This window comes from Pelophylax lessonae (assembly GCF_965119305.1).
Source record: "Pelophylax lessonae genome assembly, chromosome: 3".
In the NCBI taxonomy this organism is placed as follows: domain Eukaryota; kingdom Metazoa; phylum Chordata; class Amphibia; order Anura; family Ranidae; genus Pelophylax; species Pelophylax lessonae.
Genome location: NC_138770.1, coordinates 111,759,686 through 111,773,153, shown reverse-complemented (window position 1 = coordinate 111,773,153; position 13,468 = coordinate 111,759,686). Strand labels below are relative to the sequence as shown.

The 13,468-nt window shown below is 41.9% G+C and overlaps 1 protein-coding gene across 1 annotated transcript in view; it reads left to right on the top strand.

Moving 5' to 3' along the window:
• Positions 1-13,468, top strand: part of LOC309550103 (adhesion G-protein coupled receptor F3-like) — a gene marked incomplete at its 5' end in the record, with an annotated part of 80,246 nt that overhangs the window by 42,002 nt on the left and 24,776 nt on the right. The window contains one exon of the mRNA XM_082250560.1: positions 2,496-2,717. Coding sequence (XP_082106686.1) covers positions 2,496-2,717 — 222 coding nt within the window. The remainder of the gene's footprint in view (positions 1-2,495; positions 2,718-13,468) is intronic.

The following is a 13,468-nucleotide window of genomic DNA, read 5'->3' as shown; positions in this document are numbered from 1 at the left end:
CATCCGATCTACTGGACAGATGGAAAATAGGGTTTCCATCCGTCCAGATTTTACGGATCAGATCAGATGTCAGCGGACATGTCTCTGCTGACATCTGATGACCCATAGAGATGCATGGGGCATCCGTTCAGATCCGCCAAAAAAACGTACAGGCGGATCTGAACAGTCCGCCTGTGTGAAAGGGGCCTTAATCTATTAACTGCTATATATGTGCTCCAGTTTGGGACACTCTCAGAATTATAGAGTTAGGACCACAGTACGCAGGGTGCCTTGACATGGCCACTGCGGCTTACACATATGTTTGCAAATGTGTGCAACTAAACCCCTTGTTTTTAACATGAACTATTAGAAAGGGTCAATTTGGTTTGTTTTGTTGCAGGCTAAATGGTAAGTGAGCTGGGACTTTTTGTTTGTTTTTGATGTGAACAGCCCATGGTGCACCTCAGATACACTTGGCACACCAAACATGCACCACAATTCACTCAGCCCATTCACGCTTATCTTGTCATACTCCCCTCAGAGCTGCCATTAGTGTATCAAAAGGCTGTCTTATGTTAGACAACATGCATACAGTATCGGCAGTTCTGCCAGCAGCTTATAATGTTTCTGGGCTTCTGACTACCTCCACATTCATTCTCCCTCCTATTGCAAAGAAACACGCCAAAAGAAGAAAGCCTCTGTTAAAACAAAAACAAGGGCAGCGGACCACAAAACCAAAAGTCAGAAAAAACAAGAAAGTGGGAGGGAGGGTGGGAAATATTCTCCAATGCAGCTTTCCTCCGACTGAAGACTTCCTGAGGCCCCTAGCTTGACCTCTCCCTGTAGCTCCACCCCTTCCTGGCCAAAACACCAATTAAAAGTCCCACCACTTATATTTACTATAGTACTGGGCTAAAAACTCCTCCTTGTCCCAAACCCCTTTAACCCCTGTCCTGCCGGCCCTCCGTCCATGTCTCTTCTCTCCTTTACGCCGGGCCTCTCTTTCCAGTTCTAGTAGATGCTACCAGAATTACTGAGAGGGAAGGTGGAGTAGACCTCCAACCACAGTACCATGCACCCCTGGACAATTCTCCAATTTTTCCCTTTCATACTGAAGTCTGACCCTAAGGAGAAAGCTCAATCACACTATACAATTGAATTTACCACAGGAATATGTTCGTGTTTTTTTTTTAGTTATTTTTTTTTAGACCAAGATCTTGGGGGCTAGATGGAATGCTAATAGCAGATAGTAGCTAATGCTAAACGCTTAAATATAAAATTAAAAAACAGGCCCTGTCATTTAGTTTCAAAATTTACAACAAAAAAAAAAGGAGCAATCACTGGAAGTTATGCCTGACTTTTGTATTGTGAGGTATGTTTCTGTACATAGGGCACTGATTCACCACCAGCAACAGTTATGCTGGCCAAGAGCCCTTCCCACCATCCTCCTGCAATAGTATCCTGATAGGGCACCACACACCAGCAACGTGGGGAAACTCTGCAGTCTTGGTTTGCCTCTCCTCTTTACCCTCAGCATCAGTAGCACTGTATAGTTCATGCTTAACTTCAACATAGGGTTGCTGACCAGCACTTTCAGTTCCTCAATGTAGGACCCCTTAGGTGAGTACTCAAACAGAGCTTAAAGCGGACCTACCAAAGGGTTCACTTTCTGAGGCTACAAGCTTGCATAGCATACCAGGGATAGCTTCTTCCCATCAACCGCTGCCCCAATGTCCCTGGCTCTAGAATATAAAGGATTAATCCATCCCTACCCACAGTATCTGTCCAATGGAGGGATCCTAACCCCTGCTTATATGCCATTAAGGTGAAGGGTTTGATAAATTTGTACCTGCAGTATGAAGTGGCAGCAAATGAAATACCAGTCAGAATACACAAAATACATTATGATCCACTGTCAAAATTGAGAAACTCAAAAACATGCTGTATGATGCACACCTCACAAAGCTATAATAATAGTTCTTGCTAAGACTTACAAGTAATGGTCACTTCACCAGAATATCTCAAGGTGCCAGGATAAGGAAGCTTGCGGTTTCAGAATGTACTTGACATGCATTTAAATTTAGTCTTATATAGTATACAGACCTAATTTATAAAAGCTAGTTTTTCTCTGCCTAATAGCTTTACCACTGATTGCATATTATGGTTACTGTAGTGCTGTATATGTTGTGCATGCATGCTGCTTCTTGCACATAGTAAACAATGGAACAGTGGTACATTCAGGGTCTCCCTCAGCTGAATGTGTTGTACATGAACAGATAGATGTCAATGCATGCTCAGACAATCAATTATGTGGAAAATTCATATTGGGTTACAAAACATAATCCTTTTAGGAAAAGCCTATTTCTCATGATAGTTTAATTTTCATCACAAGAAATTTAATAGAATCTCCAAAACATTTATTTTATATGTAAACACCTAGGTGGTGACTTAATTCTCACTTTCAGATAATGAATGATAAGTCGTTAGCAGATGCTAATGGTTTTTGTTTGTTCCAGGGAAATATTCCTGCCAATACTCTATTGATGGCCTGGAAGTCAAAGCAAAGGCAGTAGTCAACGTCACTCTCCTCCCATTGGAGATCACCGTCAACCCACTACAGAAGAGCCTAACCTCCAAGGACACCTCCAAGTTACAATTAGAGTGTTGTGTGCCCTATGATGAAGAGAATTATAATGTCACCTGGACGTATGACAACCTAACATTGGCTGCACTACCTGGTTAGTGATCTATCTAATATTCACTTTTACCCAAAACTTCACACCATATAGGAATGTGCGCAAAGACTCCCAGTGCATAGTTCATAGCATTATGGGTGGAGAATGACAACATCATCATTCTGCACCCATGATTAATCAGCTCTACATCCATTTCTGGAAAGTACACTGTAGCCCGAAGCCTGGAGGAAGTAAAATATATGATTAAGATAGCCTACCTGACTTCTGTTTCAAAAGACCTGATTCTTCAAAAATAAAACCTATGTGGCTCATGTTCAATGTTAAAAAAGCTATAAATAGTAAGAAAAGAGCTTTTAAAAAATATAAAAATAAAGAAACACTATCATTGTTTAAATGTTACAAAGAATATAGCAGAATATGTCAAAAGGAAATCAAGGCCGCAAAAAATTTAAAACCAACAACAGATTGCAAAAGATAGTAGGACAAACCCCCCCCCCCCCCCCCCCCACAAATTTCTTCAAATATATTAATAGTAAAAAATTTAGGTCTGAGCATGGCTGCCCTTTACAAAATAATTTAGAGTGGGTGACTGGAAACAAAGAGAAGGTAAATGTATTAAATACCTTCTTCAAATCTGTGTATACAAAGGAGCATGGGGGAGCTCATGTCCATGATGGGGGTGGTATTGACACAGCCCCAAATGATCCACAATGGCTCAAAATTGATATGGTCCAGAAATCTTTAGACAGAATAAAGGTGAATAAAGCGCCTGGACCAGATAGCATATACCCACATGTCCTAAAAGAATTGAGCTCTGTCATTTCAAAGCCATTGCTTCTAATTTTTAGGGACTCCTTAATAACTGGAATAGTACTACTGAACTGGCGTATGGCCAATGTGGTGCCTAAATTTAAAAAAGGACCAAAGTCTTTACCAAGTAACTATAGAGCTGTTAGTTTAGCTTCTATAGTTGGGAAGATACTGGAGAGTTTAATAAAAGACCAAATAGATGAGTTCTTGCTGGAAAAAATATTTTGAGCAACAAACAGTATGGATTCATGAAAGACAGAAGTTGTCAAACAAACCTGATTTCTTTTTATGAAGAGGTAAGTAAAACCTTAGAAAGAGGGGTGGCTGTGGACTTGGTATACTTGGATTTTGCAAAAGTGTTTAGTGGTTAGTGATTAATGATTCTTACTCTGAATGGTCTAAAGTTACCAGAGGTGTACCCCAAAATTCAGAATTGGGCCCCTTACTTTTTAATATATTTATAAATGAAATAGGTTCTGGGATTAAAAATACACTTTCAGTCTTTGCAGATGACACCAAGCTATGCAGTGGAATAACTTCTTTACAGGATGTCTCCAGCTTACAAGCCAACCTCAATGCACTGTTTAACCACTTCTGCCCCAGAAGGTTTCACCCCCTTAATCACCAGGCCATTTTTTGCGATACGGCACTGCATTATTTTAACTGACTATTGCGCGGTCGTGCGACACTGTACACCAATAAAATTGATGTCATTTTTTTCTCACAAATAGAGATTTTTTTTGGTGGTATTTGATCACCTCTGCGGTTTTTATTTTTTGCGCTATAAACAAAAAAACAAACAGTTTTGAAAAAAATATATATATTTTTTTTTCTTTCTGCTATAAAACATATCCAATAAAAAAATGTAAAAAAATCGAATTTCTTCATAAATTTAGGCCAATATGTGTTCTACATATTTTTGGTAAAAAAAAAAAATTGCAATAAGCGTATATTGATTGGTTTGCGCAAAAGTTATCGCGTCTACAAACTATGATATATTTTTATGGCATTTTATTTTATTTTTTACTAGTAATGGTGGCGATCGACAAAATTTAGTGGGACTGCGACATTGCGGCGGATAAATTCAACACCTAACTGACCCTTTTGACACTTTTTTGGGAACCAGTGACAATACTGTATTACAATTATCAGTGCTAAAAATATGCACTGTTACTGTACCAATGACACTGGCAGGGAAGGAGTTAACATCAGGGGTGATCAAAGGGTTAAGTGTGCTCCAAGCTGGTGTTTGCTAACTGTGTGGGGGATGATCTGCCTGGATGAAGACAGAGATCGGTGTTCCTGCTTAACAGACACACAAGATTTCTCCATCTTCTTCCCTGTCAGAACGGTGATCTGGTTTGTTTACATAGGCAGATCGCCGTTCGGTCTCTCTGGGGAACAATCACAGTTGGTCGCCGGACCCGTTGATTGACTTCCCTGTTAGCCAATCACGGTATGATCGGGACTCCGGTGTTGTAATGGTGCCATCTAGTGGCTTTTGCACAAAATGACGTACGGGTACGTGATTTTGCTCAATAGAGCTGACCTGCCACAGTAAATGTACATTAGGCAGTCGGCAAGTGGTTAATTGGGCAACTATATGGCAAATGAGGTTTAACCACTTAAGCCCCGGAGGATTTGGCTGCTAAAGGACCAGACCCCTTTTTTCAACTTGGCACTTCGTGACTTTAACTGATAATTGCTCGGTCATGCAATGCTGTACCTAAACGAAATTTACGTCCTTTTTTTCCCACAAACAGAGCTTTCTTTTGGTGGCATTTGATCACCTCTGCGCTTTTTATTTTTTGCGATATTAATAAAAAAAGAGCGAAAATTTTGCAAAAAAATGACATTTTCAACTTTGTCTTTTAAAAAATATCCAATATACTCAATTTATGTCATTTTTTTTGGCCAAAATATATTTAGCTACATGTCTTTGACAAAAAAAAAATCAATGAGCGTATTTTTATTGGTTTGCGCAAAAGTTATAGCGTCTACAAACTATGGTGTAAATACTGAAATTTACGAAGCTTTAATTTCTGACTGCCTATCTCATTTCATGAAGTGCTAAAATGGCGGGGCAGTACAAAACCCCCCCAAACTACCACTTTTTGGAAAGTAGACATCCTAAGGAATGTTCTGAGAGGCATGTTGAGCTCATTGAATATTTTATTTTTTTGTCACAGGTGTTTGAAAAATGACTAAAAAAATTTTTTTTTTTTTTTTTACACAAAGTTGTCATTGAAATGATATATTGCTCACACATGCCATGGGTATATGTGTAATTACACCCCAAAATATATTCTGCTGCTTCTCCTGAGTACAGGGATACCACATATGTGAGACTTTTTGGGAGCGTAGCTGTGTACGGGAGCCGGAAAACAAATCACCACCATCAGAATTTCAAAGGGCGTACATTTTTCATTGCATTTTCTCACTACCTATAACGGTTTAGGAGGCCCTGAAATGTCAAGATGCCACAAAACTCCCCCAAATGACCCCATTTTGGAAAGTAGACACCCCAAGCTGTTTGCTGAGAGGCATGGTGAGTCCATGGAATATTTTATATTTTGCCACAAGTTTCGGGAAAATTACAATTTTTTTTTTTAATTTTTTTTTTTTACACAACGTTGTCACTAAAAGATAAATTTCTCACACATGACATGGGTATATGTGGAATGACACCCCAAAATACATTCTGCCGCTTCTCCTGAGTATGGGGATGCCCCATGTGTGAGACTTTTTGGGAGCCTAGCTGTGTACAGGACCGCGAAAACCAATCAACACTCTCAGGTTTTCTAATGGCGTAAATTGTTCATGTCACCTCTGCACTACCTGTCGCAGTTTCGGAGGCCCTAAAATTCCAAGATAGCACAAAACCCCCCCAAATGACCCCATTTTGGAAAGTAGACACCCCAAGCTGTTTGCTGAGAGGCATGGTGAGTCCATGGAATATTTTATATTTTGCCACAAGTTCCGGGAAATATATATATATATATATATTTTTTTTTTTTTTACACAAAGCTGTCAGTAAATGATATATTGCTCACACATGCCATGGGTATATGTGAAATGACACCCCAAAATACATTCTGCTGCTTCTCCTGAGTACAGGGATACCCCATGTGTGAGACTTTTTTGCAGTCTAGCCGAGTACAGGACCCCGAAAACCAACCTCCACTTTCAGGCTTTCCAAAGGCGTAAATTGTTGATTTCACTCCTGACTTCCTATCACAGTTTCGGAGGCCCTAAAATTCCAAGATAGCACAAAACCCCCCCAAATGACCCCATTTTGGAAAGTAGACACCCCAAGCTGTTTGCTGAGAGGCATGGTGAGTCCATGGAATATTTTATATTTTGCCACAAGTTCCGGGAAATATATATATATATATATTTTTTTTTTACACAAAGCTGTCAGTAAATGATATATTGCTCACACATGCCATGGGTATATGTGAAATGACACCCCAAAATACATTCTGCTGCTTCTCCTGAGTACAGGGATACCCCATGTGTGAGACTTTTTTGCAGTCTAGCCGAGTACAGGACCCCGAAAACCAACCTCCACTTTCAGGCTTTCCAAGGGCGTAAATTGTTGATTTCACTCCTGACTACCTATCACAGTTTCGGAGGCCCTAAAATTCCAAGATAGCACAAAACCCCCCCAAATGACCCCATTTTGGAAAGTAGACACCCTGAGCTATTTGCAGAGAGGCATGTTGAGTGTTTTGCAGATCTCACTTTTTGTCACAAAGTTTTGGAAATTGAAAAAAGAGGAAAAAAAATGCATTTTCCTGTTTTTTCTTCATTTTCCAAAAAAAATGAGAGCTGCAAAATACTCACCATGCCTCTCAGCAAATAGATTGGAGTGTCTACTTTGTAAAATTGGGTCATTTGGGGGGGTTTTGTGCTATCTTGGAATTTTAGGGCCTCCGAAACTGTGATAGGTAGTCAGGAGTGAAATCAACAATTTACGCCCTTGGAAAGCCTGAAAGTGGAGGTTGGTTTTCGGGGTCCTGTACTCGGCTAGACTGCAAAAAAGTCTCACACATGGGGTATCCCTGTACTCAGGAGAAGCAGCATAATGTATTTTGGGGTGTCATTTCACATATACCCATGGCATGCGTGAGCATTATATCATTTACTGACAACTTTGTGTTAAAAAAAAAAAAAAAATTATTTTCCCGAAACTTGTGGCAAAATATAAACTATTCCATGGACTCACCATGCTTCTCAGCCAATAGCTTGGAGTGTCTACTTTGCAAAATGGGGTCATTTGGGGGGGTTTTGTGCTATCTTGAAATTTCAGGGCCTCTGAAACTGTGACAGGTAGTCAGGGGTAAAATCAGCAATTTACGCCATTAGAAAACCTGAAGATGTGGATTGGTTTTCGGGGGCGCGTACACAGCTACGCTGCCAAAAAGTCTCACACATGGGGTATCCCTGTACTCAGGAGAAGCAGCAGAATGTATTTTGGGGTGTCATTTCACATATACACATGGCATGTGTGAGCAATATATCATTTAGTGACAACTTTCTGTAAAAAAACAACAAAAAAAAAAGAAATAATAATTTTCCCGACACTTGTAGCAAAATATAAAATATTCCATGGACTCACCATGCCTCTCAGCAAATAGCTTTGGGTGTCTACTTTTCAAAAAGGGGTCATTTGGGGGGTGTTTGAACTGTCCCGGCATTTTATGCTCAATCTTATCCACACATCACCCACTCTTCTAACCACTTGAAAACCAAGCCTTTTCTGTGCCTTTTTGTTTACATGAAAAAATATTTTTTTTTTACTAGAAAATTACTTTGAACCCCCAAACATTATATATTTCTTTAAAGCAGAGGCCCTATAGAATAAAATGGGGGATGTTGCAAATTTTTTTGTCACACGGTATTTGCGCACAGATTTTCCAAACGCAATTTTTGCGAAAAAAATACATTTTTTTTTAATTTATTTCACAAATACACTATATAATTCCAATTTTTTTGGTAAAATTTAAAAGATGATCTTATGCCGAGTTCATAGACACCTGACATGACATGCTTTAAAAATTGCGCACGCCTGCGCAGCGGCAACAACGTACGTACATTTTTAAAAACTTTAAAAGTCTCTACAGGTTACCACTTTAGACTTACAGAGGAGGTCTACTGCAAAAATTACTGCACTCGATCTGGCGATCGCGGCGATACCTCACATGCATGCTGAAATTGCGGTTTACATATGACACTAGACCAACGCTTGCGTGTGCCATTGCGTGTAAGCACGGGGGGAAAGGGGGGGGGCTCAATTTTTTTTTTTTTTTTTTTTTGCTTTTTTATGTTATTTTGACACCTTTCCTTTAATTTTTTTTTTTTAAATCATTTTTATTGTTATCACAGTGAATTTAGATATCCCCTATGATAGCAATCGGTAGTGACAGGTACTCTTTTTTAAAAAAATTGGGGTCTTTTATACTCTAGATCTCTCCTCTGACCTTAATGTATCTGACCACGCCAAAATTGGTGTGATAAAATACTTTCCCAATTTCCCAATGGCCCTGTTTATTTCTGGCGAAAAAGAAGTCATGAAATGCTCGTAGCCTCCGGCATCTTAGGCCATAGAGATGATTGGAGCCATTCTAATCTTCAATTAGCTCTATGGTTAGATAACTGAACCACCGGCTGCACTCTCGGGTTAACCGGTGGGACAGGAGAGCCCGAGAAAAACCACGGAAGGCTTCGGAAGGCGGCGGTGGGGGGGGGGGAGACCCCTCCCACTGCATGTAAAAGCAGTCTAGCGGCCAATTACCTGCTAGGATTGCTTTTACATGTTAGCCGACCGCTGGCTGTAAAAAACGATACCAAGATGATGCCTAAATCTGCAGGCATCATCCTGGTACAACCACTCAAAGTCCAGCAACGTACCAGTACATTGCTGGTCCTTGTTTGGCATATAGGTTTTTTTTTTTTCATGCAGCCTGTGGGCTGAACGGAAAAAAAGAGAACCTATCAGAAATCAGCACAGGAATAATGCGTAGTATTACTCATCATTAACCGCCCAAACAACCACCCACTGAATTTAATGATGGGTATACACGACACTATCCACGTATACCAAAATAGGATTTTAACTGCAGTGCTGAAATCAGAAAATCACCACAGCTGCTATCAGCAAAGGTATCCATATATGCTGAGCGCAAACACTGTTTGTGTCAGAATATATAAAATCAATGCGTGGTAGCCGACGAGGGACCTGCAAGAGAAACAGGTCACAAAAGAATGAAAAAACAAACAAAGTACATTAAAAAAAGTACATTAGGAAGAGTAGGACATATAAAATGACTGACACAACAAAAGTTTTTGGATTCTCATCATTAACCGCCCAAACAACCACCCACTGAATTTAATGATGGGTATACACGGCGCTATCCACGTATACCAAAATAAGATTTTAACTGCAGTGCTGAAATCAGAAAATCACCACAGCTGCTATCAGCAAAGGTATCCATATATGCTGAGCGCAAACGCTGTTTGTGTCAGAATATATAAAATCAATGCGTGGTAGCCGACAATTACCTGCAAGAGAAACAGGTCACAAAAGAATGAAAAAACAAACAAAGTACATTAAAAAAAAGTACATTAGGAAGAGTAGGACATATAAAATGACTGACACAACAAAAGTTTTTGGATTCTCATCATTAACCGCCCAAACAACCACCCACTGAATTTAATGATGGATATACACGGCGCTATCCACGTATACCAAAATAAGATTTTAACTGCAGTGCTGAAATCAGAAAATCACCACAGCTGCTATCAGCAAAGGTATCCATATATGCTGAGCGCAAACGCTGTTTGTGTCAGAATATATAAAATCAATGCGTGGTAGCCGACAATTACCTGCAAGAGAAACAGGTCACAAAAGAATGAAAAAACAAACAAAGGACATTGAAAAAAGTATAGTAGGAAGGAGTAGAAGGACATATAAAATTACTGACACCACAACAGTTTTTGGATCCTTTTATTTTACTTTCTAACTGTTCCTTTATTTCTTGATTTGGGAGGGAGTGCGATCTTCTGCGATCTTCTCTTCCAGCTTGGGTCTCTCAAAATGTCGATGGACATCCAACATCCTTCGAGACCCTGTGTTTATGTGCCCTACACTGTGTCGTGCTGTACCCTACACTAATACTCCACTAGTGTATGGTAGCGCTCAAAACATTCCCCGATGCAGAGACCAGGATGGTCAGGACATTTGGGACAATAATAATGGGTGTCACGCCTAAATCCGCGCCTGCTACAGACACGACATCGTCTTTGGGGTCGTATTTGGGTAGGGGTACTCGGGAGGGCATAAGGAAAATGCCTCTCATGCAGCCGGCTCACTGCATCTGGAAGGGGAAGTTGGGCAGGCATGCCTCCTGGGTACAGGTAGGCAAGGATGACCGCTTCCTGGAATTCCCGGAAGGGTCCAGTTCGTCCTGACGCCTTGTATAGGACAAAGGCGTTCAGCATAGCCAATTGGAAAAGGTAAACAGACACTTTTTTGTACCAGCGTCTGGCTTTACGGGCAACTAAATACGGCGCCAAAAGCTGGTCGTTAAGGTCCACCCCTCCCATGTTAAGGTTATATTCGTGGACACAGAGGGGTTTCTCCATAACGCCAGTTGCCGTAGGGATTTGGACTGTCGTGTCTGCGTGAAGGGAGGACAGAACATAAACATCCCGTGTATCCTTCCACTTCACCGCAAGTAATTTGTCCGTTTTCAAGCAGGCTCTCGCCCCCCGACTAAGACGGGAATTAACAAGCCGTTGGGGGAAGCCCCGGCGATTAGGTCGCACGGTGCCACATGCGCCAATTTGTAAATCAAGCAGGTGACTAAATAGTGGCACGCTTGTGTAAAAATTGTCCACGTACAAATGGTACCCCTTTCCGGATAAGGGTGACACCAAGTCCCAAACAATCTTACCGCTGCTCCCTATGTAGTCTGGGCAGTTCGGGGGCTCCACAGTGCTATCTTTTCCCTCATAGACACGGAAATTAACTGTATAGCCTGTGGCCCTGTCACAGAGCTTATACAACTTGACCCCGTATCTGGCACGCTTGCTGGGGAGGTACTGTTTGATAGCAAGACGGCCAGTAAATTTAATCAGGGACTCGTCAATGCAGACAACTTGTTCGGGGGTAAACAAGGCTGCAAACCGCTGATTGAAGTGGTCTATGAGGGGCCGAATTTTGTGGAGCCGATCGTATGCAGGGTCTCCCCGAGGACGACAGATTTCATTGTCGCTGAAATGCATAAATCGCAGAATTTGCTCGTATCTCCCCCTGGACATGGAGGCAGAGTACATGCGCATATGGTGAGCTGGGCTAGTGGACCAATATAGCCGCAATTCACTTTGTTTAGTTATGCCCATGTGGAGGGAAAGGCCCAGAAAGATCTTAAATTCGGAAACCGTTATAGGATTCCAGCCGAATCGTCTGGCAAGGTGCGAATTTGGGTTGGCGGCGATAAATTGTTGAGCATATAAATTTGATTGATCCACAATAGATCTGAAAAGATCTTCCGTGAAGAACAGCTCAAAAAAGTTCAGGGGCGTAAAACCAGCTGTCTCCACGTGGATTCCAGGTTGGGCGGTGAATGGGGGAAGTACTGGCGCTGTAGAATCAGTGGGTTGCCAATTGGGATATGCCAGCGCATCAGGGAGGGCACTATGGGCTCTACGGGCCTGTCTTCGAATACGCGGTGGCTGCGGGCCACTACTTGTGCTAGCCACCGCACCAGCTTCAACTGCACTTAGGGGACTCGCCACGTCACCAGGTCTTACTGCAGTGCTGGTTGTACTAGGTCCAGGTTGTACTAGGCCGCTGGCGCTTGCCAGGTCGCCAGAAGGATGAGCGGCACTAGTACCCACACTCTGCTCCATACGAGCACCCTGCGATTCCTGCATTTCAACAACACCAGAATGGGGTCGGGTACGCCTGGGTCTAACAGGGACCCATCTGTCGTCGGAGCTGTCTGTCAGGGAGCCGCTGCTGTCATCTGGTTCGTATAATGACCCTGATTCTGCCGGTGAGGCTTCCCCATCGCTCTCACCTGACATGGACATTATACTGTAAATAGCTTCATCACTGTACGAACGTTTAGACATTTTGGTAACTAAATTTACCCGTACAGTGATGCGACTCACAGGTAATAAAAGCACCTGGTTGTCGAAGACTATTTCAAGCGCTACCAAAAAAACTGCTAATGCTAGCAGGGATCAGGCCTGACTCTGCTAACACAGCGGTTTTGTGTCTTGTGTTTTTTGTAAGTGACAGTAATCTATTGATTACTACACTTACCTGGGTGAAAGGGTTAAACGCAGGTGCTGGCCGGAATCAGTGCTGATCGTGCAAACACCGCGTTTTGGGAACCCTAAACTATGGGGGCGCTAGTATAGCTCTGATCAGATCAGATATTGATCTGTTCAAACACTATACTAGAAATGGAAGTGTAGGTGCGTGCGTGCGTGTGTGGTGATCAAGGGGTTACTTCTAAACTATGCGCCGGGGATCTGGGGGGGGGGTGGCGGGGACCCTAAACCTCCTTTGGGAAAGAAACTAGCTAGCTAGAGCAACCTCAAGTCACAATGACACCAATACAAAAATACAGTAAAAACAGTATATTATGTGTGTATTAGTGCTAATGTGACAGAGGGTGTAGGGGTTAACGGGATGTGATCAGGGGGGGATCAGGGGTTTAAATCTTTATTGGAAGGGGCTGGCGGGTATCCTAAGGATAAAAGGAACGGTGGCAAGCGCTAAACCTGGTCACAAGTCACACTTATACGGGTATATAGAAAATGCTATATACTGTATACAGTGTGCGTTGTGGCAGGGGGTGTAGGGGTGATCAGGAGGGGATCAGGGGATTAAATCTTTATTGGGCGGGTGGGGGGGACCCTAAACCTGCTTGGGACACAAACTTAGTCGCCTGCGCTAATTCTGATCA